Source organism: Myotis myotis, unplaced genomic scaffold (assembly GCF_014108235.1).
Source record: "Myotis myotis isolate mMyoMyo1 unplaced genomic scaffold, mMyoMyo1.p scaffold_m19_p_2, whole genome shotgun sequence".
Classification (NCBI taxonomy): domain Eukaryota; kingdom Metazoa; phylum Chordata; class Mammalia; order Chiroptera; family Vespertilionidae; genus Myotis; species Myotis myotis.
The window spans coordinates 6349939-6372098 of NW_023416324.1; the positions used below are offsets into that span (position 1 = coordinate 6349939).

At 48.8% G+C, this 22160-nt stretch overlaps 1 protein-coding gene across 2 annotated transcripts in view; it reads left to right on the forward strand.

The window, feature by feature from the left end:
- Window positions 1-1119: 1119 nt before the first annotated feature.
- The window catches only part of PDPN (podoplanin), a 30721-nt gene continuing 9680 nt past the window's right edge, over window positions 1120-22160 (forward strand). Inside the window, exons 1-2 of one of the 2 annotated variants that reach the window (XM_036351584.1) lie at window positions 1120-1484; window positions 20924-21060. In XM_036351584.1, the coding sequence (XP_036207477.1) occupies window positions 1214-1484; window positions 20924-21060 (408 nt within the window). In that variant the 5' untranslated portion in view covers window positions 1120-1213. The remainder of the gene's footprint in view (window positions 1485-20923; window positions 21061-22160) is intronic. The other variant, XM_036351583.1, reaches the window with a different exon arrangement.

Genomic DNA, 22160 nt, shown 5'->3' on the forward strand with positions numbered 1-22160 from the left:
GTCTTGGTAATGAGAAGGGGGGGCAGGAATCTGAGCTTTTGTAGCCGTCTCCCCTTGTGATTCTTATGACGAAGCAAATTTGCATAAGTAAGTCTGCGGTAAGGATCTGAAAACAGCCCATTTTCACCCCAGGGTGGAGCTTGAGGGCATTCTTTCAGGTTTTTTTGTTAAAATGAAATGAGTGGCATCTGAAAGTGGGGCAGAGGCTACCACCCCAATGCCTCTCCTTAAAAAAAAAACAACAAAAAAAATCCCAACAGTTCAGAAGGAAATAAGGTAAAAACTCTAGTTGTAGCCCTCTAGCCCGTTTGGCTCAGTGGATAGAGCGTCGGCCTGTGGACTGACGGCTACTGGGTTCGATTCCAGTCAAGGGCAGGTACCTCGGGTGCATGAGGGAGGCAACCAATGGGTGTGTGTCTCTCACATTGATGTTTCTGTCTCTCCCTTTCCCTTTCAGTCTCTTTAAACAAACAAACAAACAAAAAACAAACAAGCAAACAAACACAATTTTTAAAAAACCCTAAATAGTGGACACAGGTTTGTGACCAGGTAAGCTGCCCGTGTGCATCCACCGGCCCCAGCCTCCCAGCCAGGCCTCCAAAGTCAGAGGACGCACCTCCAGCTCAGCCTCCCCCGCCCCCAAACTGCCAAAGCCACCAACCCTGCCAAGCTCCCGCCAGCTCTCCGCGGCCTCCCCCACCCACCCCCAGCCCACCCGCTCTGGTCCCTTCAGGACAAGGGCGCAATTTAGCCTCCTCGGGCCCACCCAGACGAGGACGGCCCCTTTTTTTTGAAAGCCATCAAATTCAATATTTACAAGAACAATCCCATGCTTGGTTCTAAAATTACTGGCCACACAAGGCACCGTTTACTTCTCATAACAAGAAAAAAAAAAAAAAAACTAGGCTTGTGCCTTGCACTTAAAAAACAGAATAAATAAAGTTTAAACACATTTTTTTAAATAACTTGCTTATTGCACGTACCCCCTTTCCTTCCTGTTGGGGAACAGAGTAAACGCCGAGGTTGCCAGGGCGGGGAGGGGGGTGGGGGGGGTCCCTCCACCGCCTTGGCAAAGCCCGCAGCGGCCGCCCTGTAACTTTAAACCTGGCCTGAGGTCATCGCGTTCGCGCGGCCAAACAGAGCGGGAGGGCGGTCCTAGTGGCCCCGCGGAGACCACCTTACCGCGGGCGCTCCCGCCTCCCCGCACCCATAAATGCCCGCTCCGCTCCCAAAGTTCCCAGCTGCCAAGTTCGCTCCGCTGACTGCCCGGCCGCCGGAGGAAGCTGGGGGACCCCTCTTGCCCTGGGACTTTTGCTCCCCGCCTTCCAGTCCCCCCTTTCGCGCTCCTCCAGGCGCGGGCCTGCGAAGCTTCCCAGAAACTAGCTGCTCGCCGGCCGAGGGGAACAGGCTGCCCGAGAAGATGTGGAAGGCGCGGGTGCTGCTGCTGGTTTTGGGGAGTGCATTGCTCTGGGCTCGGACAGGAGGTAAGACCCGCTCCCTCCCCGCGGCTGCTGGTGAGGACCTGGGCCGACCCGCGGGAGTGCCCGGGCCTGGTGTTTTGAGGTTGCCTAGGAGAGCAGAGGGGCGCGGGGAGGGTGTGCCTGCGAGTCTGGAGGACCCGGGAGAAGGGGAGGCAGCGCTGAGCTGGTGCCGGGTCCCAAAGAAAGAGCTGAATGGGGTGCGAGGAGGAGACCCCGAATCCACAGGCGGCAGAAACGAGGAGTAAAGGGGTCTCCCTCACGGACAGCCCACCTCCTGGCATGCCCTGCTCAGCTCGGCTCACAGGAGAAAGGGTGGCGGGTGACGGGTAACAGCAGGAGCCTTCCCTGGCCAGGACTGGGCTTCCCTACAGGGCCGTGGATTGGAGGAATGCCGTGGCCTCCCTCCAAGGAGACTGGGCTCCGGGGATGGGGAGGGACATCCAGGAGTGCCGGCCTGGGGGGAGGATTCCCCCTGTGAATGATGCTCTCCCTCTGGGGGCTGCCAACTTGTGCGCCCCCAGACACACTCAGGGCGCATCCCTGGGGACCCTCTGTATTGAGGATCCTGTGGGAGGGAAGGACGGAGTGGAGGGCTCCCAGTAGCAGGAGGGAATGGAGGGTGGCTGGGACTGGAGGTTTACGTTGGTTGGAGACCCTGTGTTGAGTTTGTGCAATGATGCCCATGAGTGTTGGTGAGTCCTCAGACTTCAGGTATGTTAGGTCTGATGATGGGGGCACTGCCTACCTGGTCATCTGCATCGTTCCATTCCCTGTCCCTCTTCTTGCTCGCTCGTCCTCCTCTCATACCTTACCTTTCTGCCCAGTTGGTGGCATCCCAGTATGTTTGTCAATATTTTACTTCTTTTCTTGGGTTTTTATCATCTGTTTTCCCCAAAGAATCTAAGTTCCCAAGGACACAGCAATGTCCAGCGCGTAGTAGTTGCTCACTCAATATTGGTAGAAGAGATTCGCATCTAACTAGAGAGCTTTGGAACTGGAGGCTGCTGGGCTGTGCTCTGAAGGTAAACTCTTAGATTTTCCAAACTGAGGATCCCAGTGCCAGAGGAATCCTCATAGGGAGTGGCTGGAGGGAGGAGGCTCCTGCAATTCCATGCAAGGACAGAAATACCCAGCCGGGAGGGGGGTGGGGGGAGTGACACAGGAGATGGTGCTCTGTGCCCAGCTGTCTGCTTCCGAGATGGAGCAACCCTCTCCGCAGGCCCGCGGGGTATTCGTGGGGGCCCTATCTTTGTCACTTCTCTTTTCCCTGTAATATACACGACTCTGCGGTTCCGTTACATTTCCTTTTTGGCGAGACAGTGTGCAGATGATACCGTGTTGAGCTCACCAGGGCAAGGTGTGGGAGGTCGCCAATCCCAGCCCTGCTCAGGGGGATGGAGGGGATGGGGCTGGAGCCGGCAGCTGGGCGGCATCCTCTGTTTGCTCCAGGGGAGGGTTAAGGTGTAATTATCCCGAAGCCGGTTCCTGAGTGTCAGAGGTACTCCCGAAGGGTGGCTGGCAGGAAGCCTCCTCTGAAAAAACTGCCAGGGACTGCTAAAGACAAGCCCCCGGGCTATGGGTGAGGGTGGCTGTGTGTGGATGCTGCTTTGCTGGCCTGCTGGCTAGGAGCTGAGGCCCCGAGGGTTTTTGTCTGAGGATAATGAGGGAGGCGACTGGAATCAGGATGAATAGCTTCATTGAGCTGAGCTGTTGTTGGCTCAGGTTGAGGAGCAGGGCTGGGGGTAATTATGGTGATGAATTTTATTATCTTTCCCCCAGGATCCTGCTCCCTACTGGGCCTCCCTCATCTAGTGTTGTTATGCTCCGGGTCAGTTTTATAATCTGGTCCCATGTGTTGTCTCCGTGGAGTCAGAGGGTTCAAAGGCCCTCCGTTGTCCACACATCTGGCATTTCCCTCAATGGTCAGCCCCACCCTCACTCTGAAACCTCATCCAAAAGGACGCACTTCAGGATTGCTTTTTGGGCGAGATCCTGCAGGCCGCTGCTTGCTGCAAAGTCCTGTGCTCTTCCCGGACCAGTCCATCCAGGATTAATCATGCGGCAAGCAACTTTTCCTGTGATTTCCCCGAAACCCTTGCCAGTTTCGGAGGCCCTGAAATCTTCATGGGTTGCTAAGAGTTTTTGTGGCATCAGCCGAGTGTTTCGTAAAGGTCAGGTCTGTTAGAGCTTGGGAGGGAGGCCTAGCATTTCACTTGGTGTAGGGCCGTGGTCGGCAAACTGCGGCTCGGCTCGTGAGCCACATGCGGCTCTTTGGCCTATTGAGTGTGGCTCTTCCCAAGCCTGAGGAGTACCCTAATGAAGTTTAATAACAATGTACCTACCTATATAGTTTAAGTTTAAAATATTTGGCTCTCAAAAGAAATTTCAACCGTTGTACTGTTGATGTCTGGCTCTGTTGACTAATGGGTTTGCCGACCACTGGTGTATGGGATCCAAAATAGCATTGAATATAGAAAAGCACTTTTTTTGTTGTTGTTATCCTCACGCAAGGATATTTTTTCCATTGATTTTTAGAGAGACTGGAAGGGAGTGAGAAGAGAGAGGGAGGGAGGGAGAGGGAGAAAGAGAGAAACATGGATGTAAGAGAGACACATCGATGGGTTACCTCCCTCCTGCGCCCCCACGGGAGCCAGTGATCGAACCTGCAACCCAGGTACTGCCCTTGCCTGGGAATCGAACCTGCTACCCTTCCAGTGCTTGGGCCGATGCTCTGTCCACTGAACCACACCGGCAAGGACAAAAAGCACATTTTTAAAAAGTATCCATGCATGAGATGGCTAAGTCAGGACTGCGAGCATAGGGAGGAACCCTGGCTGAGCAGAGTTATGCAGCCCCCTCTCTCTTTCTCAGGCCTCTGAAGTCTCAAGATTCCCACGGGGGTGAGCAAATGCGAAAGCAGCTCTCCATCGCGCACCGCCCTCCTCTCTCCCATTCCCGTTCCCCACCACCTTCTAGGACTGTCAGTTACCCCATTCATCACCACAACTCCTTACATTACTTACTATTATCTTCAGGATACAACAGAATTGGGCTTCTGAAATGGGTTTAACTCCAACCACAAGCTCTTTAAACATGAACGTTCTTTAAACATGAAAACACAAATATGTTAAGAGGTGTAAGCAATTCTTTACACTGAATGCGTACTGTAATATTCCTTTAAGAATGAAGATACCGCAGTGCATTATGATCGGATTCGTCCATTCATTCCCCAAATGGCACCTCAGCATGTCCGGAATGCTTGGTGCGGCGCTAGGTGCAGCCTCGGAGTGTGCACACCTAACCTGAAAGCACGTTCTGAACGCCGCACCAGCCCGGCCGCACACCTGTGCTTTGAATTCCACGGGCTTATCTGAATATTTGTCATATTTCTGGCTTCGAAAAGTAGGCACGCCAGGTTAGAACTTGTGGAAATGTTATAGGGGAGGCCAGAGAGAGAGAGAAGACGGGCATACTTAGCACTACCCTTGTGGCACTCACTTGAGAAATCTGATTTAAGACCCTGACACCTCTCACCTCTCAGTGAGAGCGGTTTTGTTGGAAAAGAATCACATGATTGGTGGGGAGGTGAATTAGGGACGAGGCGGGTGGGGCAGGTACTTCTAAAGCCAAGAATAAGTTTTAGGATTCCCATGGGATGAGCAAACACCAACACAGCTTTCGATTGCACGTGTGAACCCTTTCCCTGCTGATTTCTGGAAACTTGGGGAAAGGAAAGTGACCAGGCATTTTATCGGAGGGCTGTGAGAGATGGAGCCAGGTTAGGGAACAACAGGAATGATGTGCCAAGTTCATCCAAGGCAGGAAGTAGAGCTGGTTGCTTCCTTCCCTTGGGTCTCACCCAAGCACCCACCAGCCAGCCTGCCCACAGCGGGCCAGTCCGGGCAGGCACTCCGTTCAGGTTCGGCATAGGGTGTGGGTGGACGCTCCTATTCTCCTGGCCCACTGCCTCTGCCCTGGGGGAGCCTGGCTTGTCCTTTGAGGGCAATCCAGCTGGAATCAAGCCAGGTCCACAGGGAGACCTGCAGGCCTGGCCACCTCATTCACCTAGCTGTCTGAGGACCTGCGAACTGAACTTGTTCATGCAACACTAAATTGCATGCACGGGGGCGGGAGGGATGGAGCGGGGAGGGAGAAGGGAGGCCCAAAACAACAAACCTACCAAAAGGATAACCACTTTTCCGGAGGAAGATGTGCTCTTGACCCCTGTGCAGAGGGAATGTCACTGGGTAATGACTGTCATTGTGACTTTTGTAGCATGCTGGGGAATGCCAGTTACATAGAAAACAGATGGGAAGCGGGGCAGGGGGGCATGCTAGGATACGTGTAAACATGTGACCGATGAGAAAAGAGTGTTTCCTGCAATTCATCAAGGTGTCTCTATCTGGGGGAATAAAACATGACTCATATAAGCCACGCGGGGACCCAGTGAATCCTGCCCGAAGGGTCTGATGTTGTCAGACCTGCCTTGCCCGAGGAATTCATGTATTGAACAAATATTTCTTGAGAAACGGCTGTGCGAGTGAGGCAAGGCAACGTTACCCCAGCTTGCAGCTAGTAGGCAAGATGTCATATCTGATCACGTGGGATTCTGATCCCAATGACAGTGATGCTGTGATGACTCAGAGATGGCTGTTCTATCACAGCCTGGAAGTGACTCACCCAACGCCTCGCCCTTCTCCTGTGTTGCACGTGCACCAAATAATGTCTCAGGTATTTCACGCTTGAGACGGACATGCCTTCTCTGAAGCGGTGGGAACCACATCCTGTTCTAAATAAACGAGTTGGTTTCCTGGCCTCTTGTGAGTTTGGGTAATGTGGAACAGTTTCATCTGAGCTGGATCGCCCCCTCATAAGGTTACATGCCTGAGTCTGTAAAGCTAAGGGAACTAGATTCTGCATGGGTGGCGTGAATGGCAGTAACGCGGTGATAACAGCGAACATTTACTGAGCACTTAGCACGTGTCCAGCTCTTTCCAAGCCCTGCTTCACTTAATCTGCACAACAGAATTACAAGGGCACAACTATTTGTATTTTACAGAGGAGTAAAGATGTTCAGAGAGGTTTAGTAACTGACACACAGGCACAGCACAAGCAAATGGCAATGGCGAGACTTAGATTTGGGCAGCTCACCCTCAGAGCCTATGCCTCTAATGACTGAGCACAACAGCCAGGGGATCACAACTCAGAATAAGTACCCTGTCTACATAAAAGAACGTATGAGGAAAACTGCGTGTCCTGAGCCGCTCACACCATTTGTTATCTGCTGCTCAGAGTTTGGAGATGAGATTCCGTTGGGATCCAGAAAAAGCCTGTGGGGAAGATGGGACTTGATCTTGGCAGTGAACAATGGTGAGGTTGGTTGGACAAGGTGTCAGGCAGGGAAGGGCAGTTCGGGAGAGAAAGGCTGCACGGAAATGCAAACCACCTAGAATTATGTGGGAAGCGGTCTGGGCAGGGCCGGGAAGGCTCGCTGGAGGCCGGGGAGTGCGTTGGGGAGTGGCAGGAAATTCGGGAGAAGGACGAGTCCGTGTTGAGTGGGGGAGGGGGACCTTTTTTCTGTGGGTTGTAGGCAATAATAGAAAGTGGGAGTGGGCAGGCCATGAACAGTGGTTGTCAGAAAAGTCAATGAGGAGGACACCATATGAATCTAGGTTATGGGACAAGGCAGGAGGGAAAGAGACTGTGTGGTGAGTGACAACAGAAGGAGTGATGAGGTCAGATTTTGGGGAATAAGAGCCAGCAAGACTTGCAGCCAGGGATTTCCTGATTTTCATTCTTTCATTTCCTGGGTTCTTATTATTCACCTCTTACAACGTTCATCACTGTTGTTGATATATAATTCACATACCATAGACCTAACCCCTTTAAATTGAACAATGTAGTGGTTTTTAGTATATGTATATATAGAGTTGTGCAGCCGTCACCAGGGTCAATTTTATTTATTTTTATTTAAAAAAATATATATATTTTTATTGATTTCAGAGAGGAAGGGAGAGGGCGAGATAGAAACATCAATGATCAAAGAGAATCCTGGATCAGCTGCCTCCTGCATGCCCCACACTGGAGATCAAGCCTGCAGCCCAGGCATGTACGCTTGACCGGAATCGAACCCGGGACCCTTCAGCCCACAGGCTGACACTCTATCCTCTGACCCAAACCAGCTACGGCACAATTTTAGAACATTATTTCATCACCCTCCTTTCCCAAACTCCCAAACCATTTGCAGGGGTTCATATTTCTTCTCCCTGATCCCCTGGCAACCACTAATCTGCTTTCTGCCTCTATGGCAGTGGTTCTCAACCTTCCTAATGCCGCGACCCTTTAATACAGTTCCTCATGTTGTGACCCCCAATTTCATTGGTACAAATTGAACATAATTAAAGCATAGTGATTAATCACAAAAACAATATGTAATTATATATGTGTTTTCCGATAGGCAACCCCTGTGAAAGGGTTGTTCGACCCTCAGAGGGGTCATGACCCACAGGTTGAGAACTGCTGCTTTATGGGTTTGCCTCTTCTGGGTATTTCACATAAATGTCATCATATAATATGCGGCCTTTTGTGTCTGACTTCTTTCACTTAGCATAATGTTTTCAAGGTTCATCCATGTTGTAGCATGTGTAGAATTTCATTCCTTTTTATGGCTGAATAATATTCTGCTAGCCTATATAATAAAGAGCTAATATGCTAATTAGAACGACCACCCGGATGAACTTCCAGATGAAGCCACAGGGCTGCAAGGGCCGAGGCAGCAGGGGCTGTGAGGGCCAAGACCCTTGCACAAATTCTGTGCATCGGGCTCTAGTATGGATATAAAACATTTTGCTTATCCATTCACCAATTGATGGACATTTGGGTTGTTTCTAGTTTGGGGCTACTCTAAATAAAGTTGTTGTGAACATTCATGTACAGGTCTTTGTGGGGACATATGTTTTTATTTCTCTAGGAGGGGAATGGCTGGGTCCTATGGTAACGATGTTTAACTTTTTGAGGAACTGCCAACTGTTTTCCAAAGTGGTTGTATCATTTTAATCCCTACCAACAATGCACAGGAGTTCTGATTTCTTTACATCCTTGCCCACTCTTGTTATTTTCCGTTTGTTTTTAATACTAGCTATTTTCTGATTTGCATTTCCTTAATGCCTAAGGATGTTGAACATGTTTTCATGTGCTTATTGGCCATTTGTATCTCTTCTTTGGAGAAATGTCTATTCATATTCTTTTCTCCTTTTAAAATCGGGTTGTCCTTTTATTGTTGAACTAGGGGTCCAGTGCATGCATTTGTGCACCTTGAAAGGAACTGTGGGCCGCAAGGCTGCGGTGGGCACAGGGGCGGGTCTTGGCTCATCCTCTGCGCCCCCGCCTAGCCCCTCACATTGCAGCCCTGATCCCCTGTCTGCCAGCAGCCCTGCTCCCGCCATCGCCGTTCCCACGCACTGATGGCTGTGGCCCCGCTCGCACCCACTGACAGCACAGAGCAATTGGGGCTGGCACCAGCAGTGGGTGCGAGCGGGGCCAGCACCTTCAGCAGGTGTGAGTGGTGGCTGCTGCCCCGATTGCCCCTCAGGAGCAGGGCGAGGTAGAGAAGCCCTGAGGGGCATTTGGGGCCGGCACCAGACGGGACTGTGGCACATGGGAGCAAAGAACTTTCAGTAACCACCAGAGGCTTGCCCAAATGACAGCAACTGGCACCCAGCCCTGGTCTGGCACCCACGCTCACCTACTGCATGATCCTGCCACGGCCAACACCCACCATGTTCCATGCACACCCCCTGGTGGTCAGCGCACATCATAGTGACCGGTTGTTCGGTTATCCCACCATTTGGTCTATTTGAATATTAGCCTTTTATAAGATAGGATTCTTTGTATAATCTAAAACCTAGACCCTAGATCTTTATCAGATGTATGAATTGCAAATATTCCTTCCATTCTATGGGTTGTCTTTTCAATTTCTTTTTAAAAAAAATCTATTTTTATTGATTTCAGAGAGGAAGAGAGAGGGAAAGAGAGAGAGAAACATCAATGATGAGAGAAGATCATTGATCAGCTGCCTCCTGCACACCCCACCCTGGGGATTGAGCTCACAACCTGGGCATGTGCCCTGACCAGGAATCAAACCATGAGCTCCTGGTTCATAGGTCAAAGCTCAAACACTGAGCCACACATCTTTTCAATCTCTTGTTAGTATCAATTGAAGCACAAACTTTTAAAGTTTTGATGAAGTCCAAGTTACCTATTTTTTTTTTCTTTTGTTGCCTAGGAAGATTGCCTAATCTAAGGCTACAAAGATTTACTCTTACGCTTTCTTCCTACAGTTGCATTATTTTAGCTCCTGCATTTAGGCCTCTGATTTATTTGGAGTTAACTTGAATATATATGGGTTTATTTCTGGAGTCTTCATTCTATTCCTTAATCTGTACATCTATTCTTATGCCAGTATTAAAGTATCTTGACTGGTAGCTTTGTAATAAGCGTTGAAATCAGGACGTGTGAGTCCTACTATGTTCTTTTCCAAGATTGCTGTGGCTAGTCTTTCTCCTATAGTTTCCTTATTTGTGTACCTCTTGCCCTTTAGAGAAGAGAGGAGGACCCATGGACCCATGCCGTCCATCTTTATCACTTAAAAGAACACATGGTCAGTACATAGTAAACATGTGGCAGGAGGAGCGGGAAGAAACTCAGTGACCCAAGCCTTTGGGCAAGAATGACATGATAAGCAGATGATAGAACTCAGGGAGGAGGGACGAGAGGTTAGGAACCAATTTGCTGAGAAGGAGCAGGAGTGTATACACTCTGTCATAGACACTGTGAGGCTGAGGTACTAGTGGGACAACCAATTTAATGTGTCTGATGGGCACCTGGGGAGACACTAAAACAGGGGTCCTCAAACTACGGCCCGCGGGCCACATGCAAATACAAATATTGTATTTGTTCCCGTTTTGTTTTTTTACTTCAAAATAAGATATGTGCAGTGTGCATAGGAATTTGTTCATAGTTTTTTTTTTTGAACTATAGTCCGGCCCTCCAACGGTTTGAGGGACAGTGAACTGGCCCCCTGTTTAAAAAGTTTGAGGACCCCTGCACTAAACCAAACAGACATCAGAAATATGCTCTGGAGACAAAGTTTGCCGCCTGAATTTCCCATTCGTGGGATCAAGCAGGGAAGAGCTGCTAGGGAGAGTCAGAGATCCCCCTAGCTAAGAACAATTACTTTTTTACAAACCTACTGCCGGGAGCCCTGAGAAGGGTGTACATTTCAAACTCCCAAGCCAGGCTTAGGATCAAGGCCACGGGCAGCTCGTGGAAACACACGCAGCACATTCTGCACATTCCTGCAGGGCCTCATCCTCCTGGGCTCACAGCTGGACTGTCTGCGAGCCGCCTGGGTGGACAGTGAGGTCAGATCCAAACGGGCTCCTCCGCTCACTCTTGCAAAATCGGGGCCTGCTCAGCTGACGGCCGTGAGTCAAGCAGAGGCTCGGTTTCCCGGCAGATGGCCTGTGTTTCCCGAACAGTCCGCCGCCTGGAGGGATGCTTTGTGGGGCAGCACTTCCAAAGCAGGCTTTGTCACTTGGCTCTTCAAGCACTAAGCGCCCCTTCCTATGAGTGGCCCTTTGTACAGGGCCCCGGCCCCGGCGAGGTCCAGAAAAGTCCTTACAGAGGTGTTGATTCCGGGCGACAGGCTGTGAATTCATTTCCTCTTACCGAGAACATTCTGCTCTTGGTCAAGAGAGAAACCTCCCCCCAGGTTGAGTAATCTCGGTTGAGGTTACCACCAACAGCCTCTCGTTTTAATGTCGGAGGAGTTCTGAGCCCTGATTGTGATTGGGGGTGAGTGGCTAAGTTGATTCACCTCTGGGAGCCCTGAAAAGGGTGACTATTCATGTATTCATTCATTTAGCTAACAGAGGCGTGCTAGTGGCAGGGCCACCAACCCACAGCCGAAGGGAGCGTGGCCCACAAGTAGCTCCCTGATGCTGGTCGGGAGGAAACAGTGGGTGCCAGTGTTATCCAGTCCTAGGCTAGGTCAGAGGAGCGTACTTCCTCCCGGCCCCTGGGGAGGGATCTGAAGGAAGAGGTACTTCACCTGGATCGGGTAGAAGAGGAGGAAGGGTTTGGATGGAGCTGAAAGATGAACCAGCCGGTGCCCTTGGCATCCATAGCCCACGGTCAGGGCCGCTCCAGTTCCACTCCAGCCCTTCCTAAGGGGGTAGAGAGGAATGGGGCGAGAGGGACCTGCGGAAAAATGACCGATACGCGTGAAGGTGGTGTTGCACGGTGGCTAGAGCGGGGTTTTGGAGTCTGGCAGAGCCTGGTGTCTGATTCCAGCATCACCACTGGCTGGCTACATGGGTGGTTTACTCTCAGCCTCCTCCTCCTCACCCTCAAGACGAGGATGGCATTCCCTTGCAAGGCTTTTGTAGAGACGATGAGAGAGTGCTCGGCACCATGTTTTGGCTATGCTCTTGTAAATTTCATAAATAGCAGCCATTCTTGAAATATAATGGATGGTCCTGGACATTAATTGCAAAGACTTGTGAAGGCACACAGTAGGTGTCAGTGCCTTTCGCCCCATCACAAAGGAGAGAGAATGGATGTGGTCAGCAGGCCTGGTGTCCATGCCTTAGGGACCAAATGTCCTGTCCCCTCCCCTGCCAGTGACTCGGTGTGAGTCCCTGCCGCTGAAATAAAAAGTGAGTCCCCAGACACCATTGGTCCCTCTCCTTCTTACTTTTTTTCAATCCTCAAGGAGTGAGGATATTTTTTCCATTGATTTTTAGCCAGGGTAGAAGGGGGAGAGAGAGAGAAAAACATCACTGTGAGAGGGACACATTGATTAGTTGCCCCCCCACTCCTTCCCCCCCCCACACACACCCCGACCGGCCCTGGACCAGGGGTTGAATCTGCAACCAAGGTACATGCCCTTGACTGGAAATCGAACGTGTGACCCGCCAGTGCTCAGGCTGACGCTTTAACCACTGAGCCACTCCGGCCAGGGCTGTCCCTCTCCATGTTCCACTGCAGAGGCCTGCAGAATGCTGCCTTCAGCTTTGGGAGCTGACTCAGAGGGGCTGCCCCACCTAGAACCCGAAGAAAATTGCCCCCCCTGGGTGCTGTACCCACCCCTCCCTGATGTCAGGGGGTACCAGCTGTTCCAAATCTTAATACGTAGCATTTCTTCTGAGGTCTCTGGAGGAACTAGCGAACTTGTCCGATCGCCTCAGCCTTGACACTGTCTCTTGAGTTTTACAGGAGAGGCACATGCCCCCATTGCCACAGCAGGCAGGCAGGTCTCCTTGTGGCCTTGGCCTGCAGGGGCTGACGGGACGTGATACCGTGAGTGGACAGGCTGCTGCTCATTAAAGTGCAAACCTCAGAGCAGTAAAATCCACCCTCCAGGTGAACTGTTGTGTTTTCAGCCACACTGTCTCTCTCTCTCTTTAAAAAAATATATTTTTATTGATTTTAGAGAGGTAGGGAGAGGAAGGAAGAGAGAGAAACATCAATGATGAGAGAGAATCATCAATCAGCTGCCTCCTGCACACCCCCAACTGGGGATTGAGTCCACAACCCTGGCATGTGTCCTGACCAGGAATTGAACCATGACCTCCCAGTTCATAGGTCAACACTCAATCACTGAGCCATGCTGACCAGGCCCACCATGCTGTCTCTTCATCTGGGGGAGGTACTAACAACTCCTGGGTGAAACACAGTGGACAGTGGCAGGAATATTATCATACTAGAGGCCCGATGCATGAACTTTGTGCAAGAAGAGCCCTTCCGGGACCCAGGCTTCCCTTGCAGCCCCAGCTTTGTCCAGAAGGTCGTCCAAAAGGACATCCGGTCTAATTAGCATATTATGCTTTAATTATTATAGACTAGTGGCCCAGTGCACAGATTCGTGCACATTGAAAGGAATCAGGCTCCCTCCTCTTTGGTTCTGGGGTGTGTCACCCAAGAACTGCTGCTGCCAGTTCAACACAGCTCGGCAGTAAACCAGATTCAGGGCCAGCAGTGTCGCAACAACATAACCCATGACTGAACGTGGAATAGCTCAGCCCTGCAAGGAATCAGGCTCCCTCCTCTCCGGTTCCAGGGTGCGCCACCCAAGAACTACCGCTGACAAGTCACCGCAGCTCGGCAGCTCCTGCGTTGAGTGTCTGCCCCCTGGTGGTCAGTGAACATCATATGTACGGTCAGCTGGTCACTTAAACTTTTATATATATATATATATATATATATATATATATATATATATATATATATATATATATATATATATATATATATATATAAATAAGGCAGGTGTGGGCAATGTCCAGCCTACAGGAGTATAAGGCCCCCGAAATCATCTGGCCTGGCCCTACCAAGGCATTAGGGGTGAGTTCATTAAATGTTTGACCAAGTATAGCAGGCTCGTTTTCAAGGTGATCATTTTGTATGACCCTCGAATGATGTTATAAATATCCAAAGAGCCCTTGGCAGAAGAAAGGTTCCCCACCCCTGCTATAAGGGATCATTGAAAAGAAATTTCCTTCTTGGCGGGAGGTGTCCTCTTTCAGTCAGTTGCTGAGTAAGCGTCTGTGGAGTACGAACCATGGTGCCAGGCCCGGGGCATGTGGGACCGTGAGGGCTTTAGGTAGCCCTTTGCCGCCCAGAGGAAGACTGAGTGAGTGCCATTTCTGTGGGACACTGAGGAGCAGGGCCAAGTCTTCTCGGAGTTGCCTAGGTTTTGCCATGGCCAAACCTTTGATCCTGTAAACCATCTACCAGGAGCCATGGAGAGGGCGCGGGTGGAGAGAAAACCCATCGGCCACATCAGGGATCATATTGACCGCAACCCACAGTCTGCTGGGAGCTGAGGGTCTGGCACACAGCGCTGGGTCAGGGAATGGCTCCCAATATTTCAAAGAAAGGCACAAGGGGAGGAGACGGGCAGCCTGCAGGACACGAGGAGCAACTCGAAAGATGTGGTAAATAAAGGCAGAGCCCCGACACCTTCCTGCCCATCGCAGAACCCACCGCGTGGTGATCAGCAGCTAAATGGGACGTTGGGAATTGAGGTGAAGGGTTGTACTAGTGGGGGAGGGGTCCTCAGGGGCCTGGGAAGTGTTGGGGGTTGGCGTCTTTCTCCAGGTGGGGGTGTGTTGATTTTCAGGCTTCTGAGCTCAGTATTGAAACAGGATGGAGAGATAATGCGCCAAAGCCTGTGTCTGGATGAAGGAATAGACGTGAGCATTTTTATTTTTGTTTTTCAAAGAGATGTTTTGATATCCCCCTCCCCCCAGCATTACTTCATCCCAAATGTAACTGAGGGGGATGCTAGGATGAAATGTTTATTAAGTCTCCTACCGGGGAAAACCAGAACTTCCTAGGATGTCGTAAGAAAAAAAAAAAAAGAGAGAGAGAGAGAGTCTGCTTCTCAATGGCCACAAAAGTCACCCCCAGGCCATGCAGTCAGCCATCTTCAAAGGCGTATTGTGCATATAGATGCTGGAACAGCTTGAAGATGCCAGACAACACCAGGCAGCAGGCAAGATGCCTTCACCTGTGGGCTAACACCACAGGTTTTCTCTGAAAACCCCGAGGGTAACTGGGCTGGTGGCTTCCTTATTTTTAAAATCACATTCCCTCCTCAAGATAAAACACTGTCCAAGTGGCTCCCAAGCCGTCCGATCCTGAAGCTTCGGGTCCACAGCAAGGGGACGGCAGGGCGGTCTGGTCTCTCTCACATGGGGCAAACTGGGCAGAGGCTCTTTGCCTAAACTTGCATGCGGGACTTTTGCGTCTCTCCTGATAAAACAGGGGGCATCCGTTAGAGGACTTAGCATCATGTAAGAACATCCTGCTTCACGCGTACGTCCAGTGAAATGTTGTTACCAACAGAGCTGTGACAGGTGGGAAAACGAGTTCTTGGCTCTGAGGTTTTGTATCGATTTCTCATTATTGGTGGGTAATACTGCAGACACTTCCCAACCATTGCCTGTCCAGTTCTTCCCTTTCCTTCACCACTGCCCTGGTGCGAGCACCACCCACTCCTGCCTGAATGACAGAAATAGCCTAAGCGACCCCCTGTTCTGGTCTGACCCCAGCATCATCCCCGAAACACACACTCCTGTTCACACAGCTCCCAGAGTGGCCTCTGGACTCAGGTTATGCCATTTCCAAAAGAACTCAAATGACTCCAGATGAAATCAAAACCCCTTCCTTGCAGAGTTCCCAGGATGGGCCCTCCCCAATAATGAATTCACAGAAAGAGAAACTAAAAAAACACACACAAAAACACACCCCATTTACCATTGCAACAAAAAAATTAAGATACCAAGGAATAAACTTAATGAAGGAGGTAAAAGACCTGTACTCAGAAAACTATAGGTCATTGAAAAAAGAGATTAGAGGAAGATATAAACAAGTGGAAGAATATACTGTGTTCATGGATTGGTAGAATCAACATCATTAAAATGTCCATACTACCCAAAGCAATTCATAGATTCAGTGCAATCCCTATTAAAATACCAATGGCGTATGTCACAGATCTAGAACAAACTCTCCAAAAATTCATATGGAATAAAAAAAAGTCCCCAAATAGCCACAGCAATCCTGAGAAAGAACAAAGTTGGAGGGATCACAATACCAGATATCAAGCTATATTACAAAGCCACTGTTCTCAAAACTGCCTGGTACTGGCACAAGAACAGACATATAGATGAATGGAACAGAACAGAGAACCCAGAAATTGACCCAAGCCATTATGTTCAATTAATATTTGACAAAGGAGGCAAGAGCATACAATGGAGTCAAGACAGTCTCTTCCATAAATGGTGCTGGGAAAATTGGACAGATACATGCAAAAAAATGAAACTAGACCACCAACTTACACCATACACAAAAATAAACTCAAAATGGATAAAGGACTTAAATGTAAGGCAGGAGACCAGAAAAATCCATAGGCAATAAAATATCAGACCTATGTCGTAGCAATACCTTTATCAATACAGCTCCCAGGACAATGGAAACTAAGGAGAAAATAAACAAATGGGACTACATCAAAATAAAAAGCTTCTGCACAGCAAGAAAACCCAAAAAACAAAAAAAACAGAAAACCATCAACAAAACAAGAAGAAAGCCCATGCATGGGAAAACATATTTGCCAATGCTATCTCAGATAAGGGTTTAATCTCCAACATTCACAGGGAATTCATACAACTTAACAAAAGGAAGATAAACAATCTAATCAAAAATGGACAAAGGACCAAAATAGACACTTTTTGGAAGAGGACATACAGAAGGCTGAGAGACATATGAAAACATGCTCAAAGTCACTAATCATCTGAGAGATGCAAATCAAAATGACAATGAGGTACCATCTCACACCTGTCTGAATGGCTATCATCAACAAATGACAAGTGCTGGAGAGGATGTGGAGTAAAAGGAACCCTCATGCACTGCTGGTGGGGATGCAGACTGGTGCAGCCACTGTGGAAAACAGTATGGGGTTTCCTCAAAAAATTAAAAATGGAACTCCCATTTGACCCAGTAATCCCAATTCTGGGAATATATCCCAAGAAACCAGAAACACCAATGAGAAAGGACATATGCACCCCTATGTTCATAGCAGCACAATTTATAATAGCTAAGATTTGGAAACAGCCCCCACCACAGATGAGTGGATTAAAAAGCTGTGGTACATCTACACAATGGAATACTATCTATACTGATAAAAGAGAAACATGCAAATTGGTGTCACTCCACTATGCCCACCAGCCAATCAGAGTGACTATGCAAATTAACCCAACAAAGATGGTGGTTAATTTGCATACGCAGGCATGGAGCAAAGACTGAAGGCTCCAGCCAGACTGAAGACTGAATACTGAAGAGGCTTGGCTTCTCCATTGCGGCTGCAGCTGCAGCTGGACCAAAGGCCAGGGTCCCGGGTGCCGGAGGAAAACCAGTGCCAGCAGCCAGAGGAAGGAAGGCCTGTTGCGCAAATCTTCGTGCAATGGGCTTCTAGTACTGCTATAAAAAAGAAGGAACTTTTACCATTTGCAACAGCATGGATGGACCTGGACAGCATTATGCTAAGTGAAATAAGGCAGTCAGAGAAAGATAAATATCACATAATCTCACTCATATGTGGGATATAATGAACAACATAAACTGATGAACAAAAATAGATCCAGAGACAAAGAAACACTGAACAGACCGTCCAACCTCAGAGAGAAGGCTGGGGGGTGGGGGGTGGGGGGGAGAATCAACCAAAGGACTTGTATGCATGCATATTAGCGTAACCAATGGACATGAATCCTGGGTTAGTGGGGGCTTGTCCTGAGGGGTGAGAGTGGCCGGGGTGAGGGGGTGGTCAATCAGGGAAAAAGGAGATATATGTAATACTTCAAACAACAAAAAAAGGAAGAGCTAAACCATAAGGGAAATATAGGTGAATATTTATAAGGTAGGGTTGATAATTGTGACATCAGGGAGACAAAACAAGCTTAATACATTTGATTAGCAACAAAACTCACCAGTTACAAAAGAGTAAAATGTTTGCAGCATTTATTCCAGGGAATATATTCTTAAGGTTATAAAAAAAATATCTAAACATCTACAAAACTATAAAAAACCATGAATACCATAAGAGAAAAATGGTTACAAAGATATTTTCTGATGGCCAACAGATGAAACAGCTCACCACTGCTAATCAAAGAAATGTCAGTAAAACCAGAGGCTTAAAAGCATTTATTCAAAGATTTTTATCAAGCACTTAGGATACTGCAAACCGTGACAATGACAATGTGATTTATCATTGCATTTAAATTCTGAGATATTTTAAAAGAAATGCCATCCCATACATATATGTAAACTAGAATCATTGATTTAATGCCAAGATTATAACGATTCATAATTAGCACTTTCCTACCATTAAGCATCTCTTTAGTTCTTATTTGTTCTCCAATTTAAGAACCATAAGGTGAAATTGATTTATCCACACCAACTTCTCATAGGCAGTATAAACGTTGGCCTAGCTTCTTAAAGAACATCACACACAAAAATATTCCAAAGTAAATGGATGGGTTGCCACCACATTTGGAAACTTCCATTGGTTCTGTGCCATGTCTGGGAGAGGCTGGGTGTGACAGGAAAGCGTTCGTTCATGTGAGCATGAGGGCACATTGCTCCTGGCCGGCCCTGTTATTGCAGTCTCCTCACCGCACCTATGTAAACAGCTGTGTGTGTGTGTGTGTGTGTGTGTGTGTGTGTGTGTGTGTGTGTATGTGTGTGTTGCCTGCGTGCACATTGTCTCAGGAAGGAGGAAGGATTGGAGGTCCCAGGCATCCACACGTGGTTTGAATTTCAACATTCCAGGGAAAAGGACGGCAAACGCTGGCTGGGGGACCGTGTCACCCAGGAAAGCCTTTAGCCAACCTAAGGAGAGAGACAGCTGAGGATCTCTTGTTAAAGCAACTTTCCCATGGAGCCAAGAGAATGCCAGGGCCGTGAGACCAGAAGAACATGCATCTTAATCACGAGTGTCATTCATAGAAACGCCCTTTGTCTATTCAGAGCGGTTTTAGCGCCGGGCTCTGCGGGCCAAGCGTAGGAAAGAACCAGGAGGAATTTTTATCGTTCCGCTTTCAATGAACTGAACTTTCTACGAAAGAATTCAGACCAACTTCATTCAGAACTTGTTTTTGTTTTGTTGTTGTTTTTCTTTTAAAGCAAGGGTGGTTTGTTTTTTAAAGTTAGAGGATGCCCCGTAGTACGTGGTTTTGCTGAGCAGCACCGGACAACATTTTTTACATTGATGACTTGTTAGTTGAGCTCAAAGCAGGAGAGGAAGAAAAGGAGATAGCATATTTAGTTTTGTGCGTGCATGTGTGCGCGCGTGTGTTTTGTTTGTTTGTTTGTTTGTTTTTAATAAGGACTACTTGCCAGGCAAAGGGATATTTCGCCCCCGAGAATCCATTCATATCTTCAACATCTGCCTACAGCACAGGCCTAAATCTCTGGGGGCCAATCACTGCCCCACCTCTCCCCCACCCCAGCAAATGGCTCAGAGGGAAGACCAACCATTTGCCTGCGCTGAGCTACTATTCAGTTATTGCTAACTGGTGAAGGGCTTTTGCCACCCAGATGAAAAATGCATCCTAGTAGGTTCATCCAAAGAGATCGATCGGCAGCCCTGGAGTAGGACTCGTTGCAGAGAGAGCAAACGAATTTACTCTGGAGGCTTTCTCCCTCTGCATCAGCAAAGACGCTGTGATCAAATATTTATTCGCAGCGCCTGTGGCTGGGCCGGCAAGAAGCAGCGGGAGGAATAGGCATCTTAAAGCGAGGGCGGGCTGCTGGCTGACTTGAGCACGGCCTGGTTACGAACATCCGCTCTTTAATTACACCCTCGAAGCAGTCCCCAAGCACCCCTCCCTCTGCTGCTGGGATGTGTGTGCTCCCTTATTTTGCAACTGTACTGACTCATGGGATTTCCAGAGCCCCTCTGCGTCTGCGGACGGAGCCTGTGGCCAATGAGTCAGATTTTTAACCAGCGAAAGGGTTATCTGGTGAGTTGAGATGGTGCTCCGGCTTGGTCATGATTAGCTCAGATCATTGGAATACAGGTTGAAGAAGAGGCCACCGTTGTTATCTGTTTTTTGCCCGGTTTTAAAATTTGCTATCCCCTGCTCCTCCAGAAACCTTTTCTTTGGCACAATGGGGTCATTCACGCAGTGTTAATGCCGGAGAGCCAAGTCCGGGGCCAGGGAGGTCTCTCAGTAGCATAGCTCTTGGTGCATGGAGAGTTTCCTTATTTCTCACTGGCATCCTTAAGTATATTGCTGACCTTCCCCTGCAGACATTATCCCAACTGGAAGATAGGAGGTTGAACTCTATGTAATCTCTGAGGTCAGTGGTCAAAGCCAAGGCTAACCATTCAGGTAGGCAGCAGTCTCCAAGTTAAGCGGAGAGCAAGCTTGACTTTGGAAAGATGGAGACCCTGCTTTTTGGACGTTTCTGATTCAGGAGGTTGGAGGTAGAGCCTACAAAGTGGTTTTGGAACTCTCCCGAGGTGCCTATAATTTAGAATTTTTCCAGGTCTACATGATATTCTAGTAACCTGAATACACTCCTTCAGCATTTGAAATAGTACCTGAAAAGGAAAGGTGTACAGCCTGCCCCAGGGGGATATCAAGGAGGGGCTGGCTGCTTCAGCTTTTTCTCTTTCCACCCTCCTTTCCTGGGCAATGGTGACAACCAGGCCATCACATGTGCCAGAGGTGCAGCAAGGAGAATGGTTTGTGCCAAGCAGGAAATGTAACAACAAATCCCAAAAAGAAATGGGAAAGATAATCTCGTTGTAGCCAGCCCGTTAGGTCTGCCCACACACTACATCCACCGTGTGCCCTGACTCGGCCTTTCTTTTTTAGCCACCACAGTCCTGCCAGAAGATGACGCTACCACCGCAAGTATGGAAAGTAGCATGGTGACCTCAGGTGTGGATGATAATGCGATGATCCCAGGTGCCGGTGAACAGCCCCATAAGCCTGCTGGCTTCACCAGTCAGGTGAGTGTCCGAGGAAGAGAGGAATTTGGTTTGTAAGCATGCAATCACATGCAAGGACATATATGCATAAATATATTTATATGTGTATATATATAATCAGTGGGACCATACAAAGGAGTTGTTACATGGCTTGCAACAAAAGGACTTCCCAGTTTCGTCCAGCTGGCAGGTAACTGGTGTGCTGGTCACAGGTGCTTCAAGTGTCTACATCAGGGCTTCTCAAACTGGTAAAGAGGTAGGTATATATTGCCGAAACTGGTTTGGCTCAGTGGATAGAGCGTCGGCCTGCGGACTGAAAGGTCCCAGGTTCGATTCCGGTCAAGGGCATGTACCTGGGTTGCGGGCACATCCCCAGTAGGGGATGTGCAGGAGGCGGCTGATCGATGTTTCTCTCTCATCGATGTTTCTAACTTTCTGTCTCTCTCCCTTCCTCTCTGTGAAAAATCAATAAAATACATTAAAAAAAAAAAAAAAGAGGTAGGTTTATAGATGTCCAGTCTACCATAGCCTATGTGTCAATACAAGACACATCTTGGATTGCTATAAAAGTTTCTAGATATGTATTCACAACTTCCTGTCATCCTGTGACTGGTATTAAGCACCGACTAGAGGCCACCCCCAGACCATACTGGTGTACTATGTGGAGTCCCAACTGACAACATTCCCACCCTAATGACATTTAATCAGGTCATACATATCTTAATCCCCTGCTATGGGTAAGATCAGATGCCAGGCTCTGGGAGGCATCGAGGAGGGATATAGGCCACACCTTCCACCCTTGAGGGGCTTTGACTGTAGTGACATGGGACAGAGGCTCTTGCCCACCTCTGTGACATCCTTGCACCACTGTCCCTCTCGAGTCCTCTATTTCAGCCATGTGGGACCTTCTGACCTTTGGACTTATTCCAACTTAGGTTTCTGTTTTCTCTGCTTTGAATACTCCCCAGGTCAGTCCGTGGTTGATTTTTTTTCTCGTGATTCTTAAGTTCACTCATGATCTCAAAGAGGCCTAAAGGAATCCCATCCCCACCCCCCAGGAGTGACGCTCTTGGCCAGAGGACAGCAAACTACTCACCAGATTGGGCCCACACCCTGTTCTT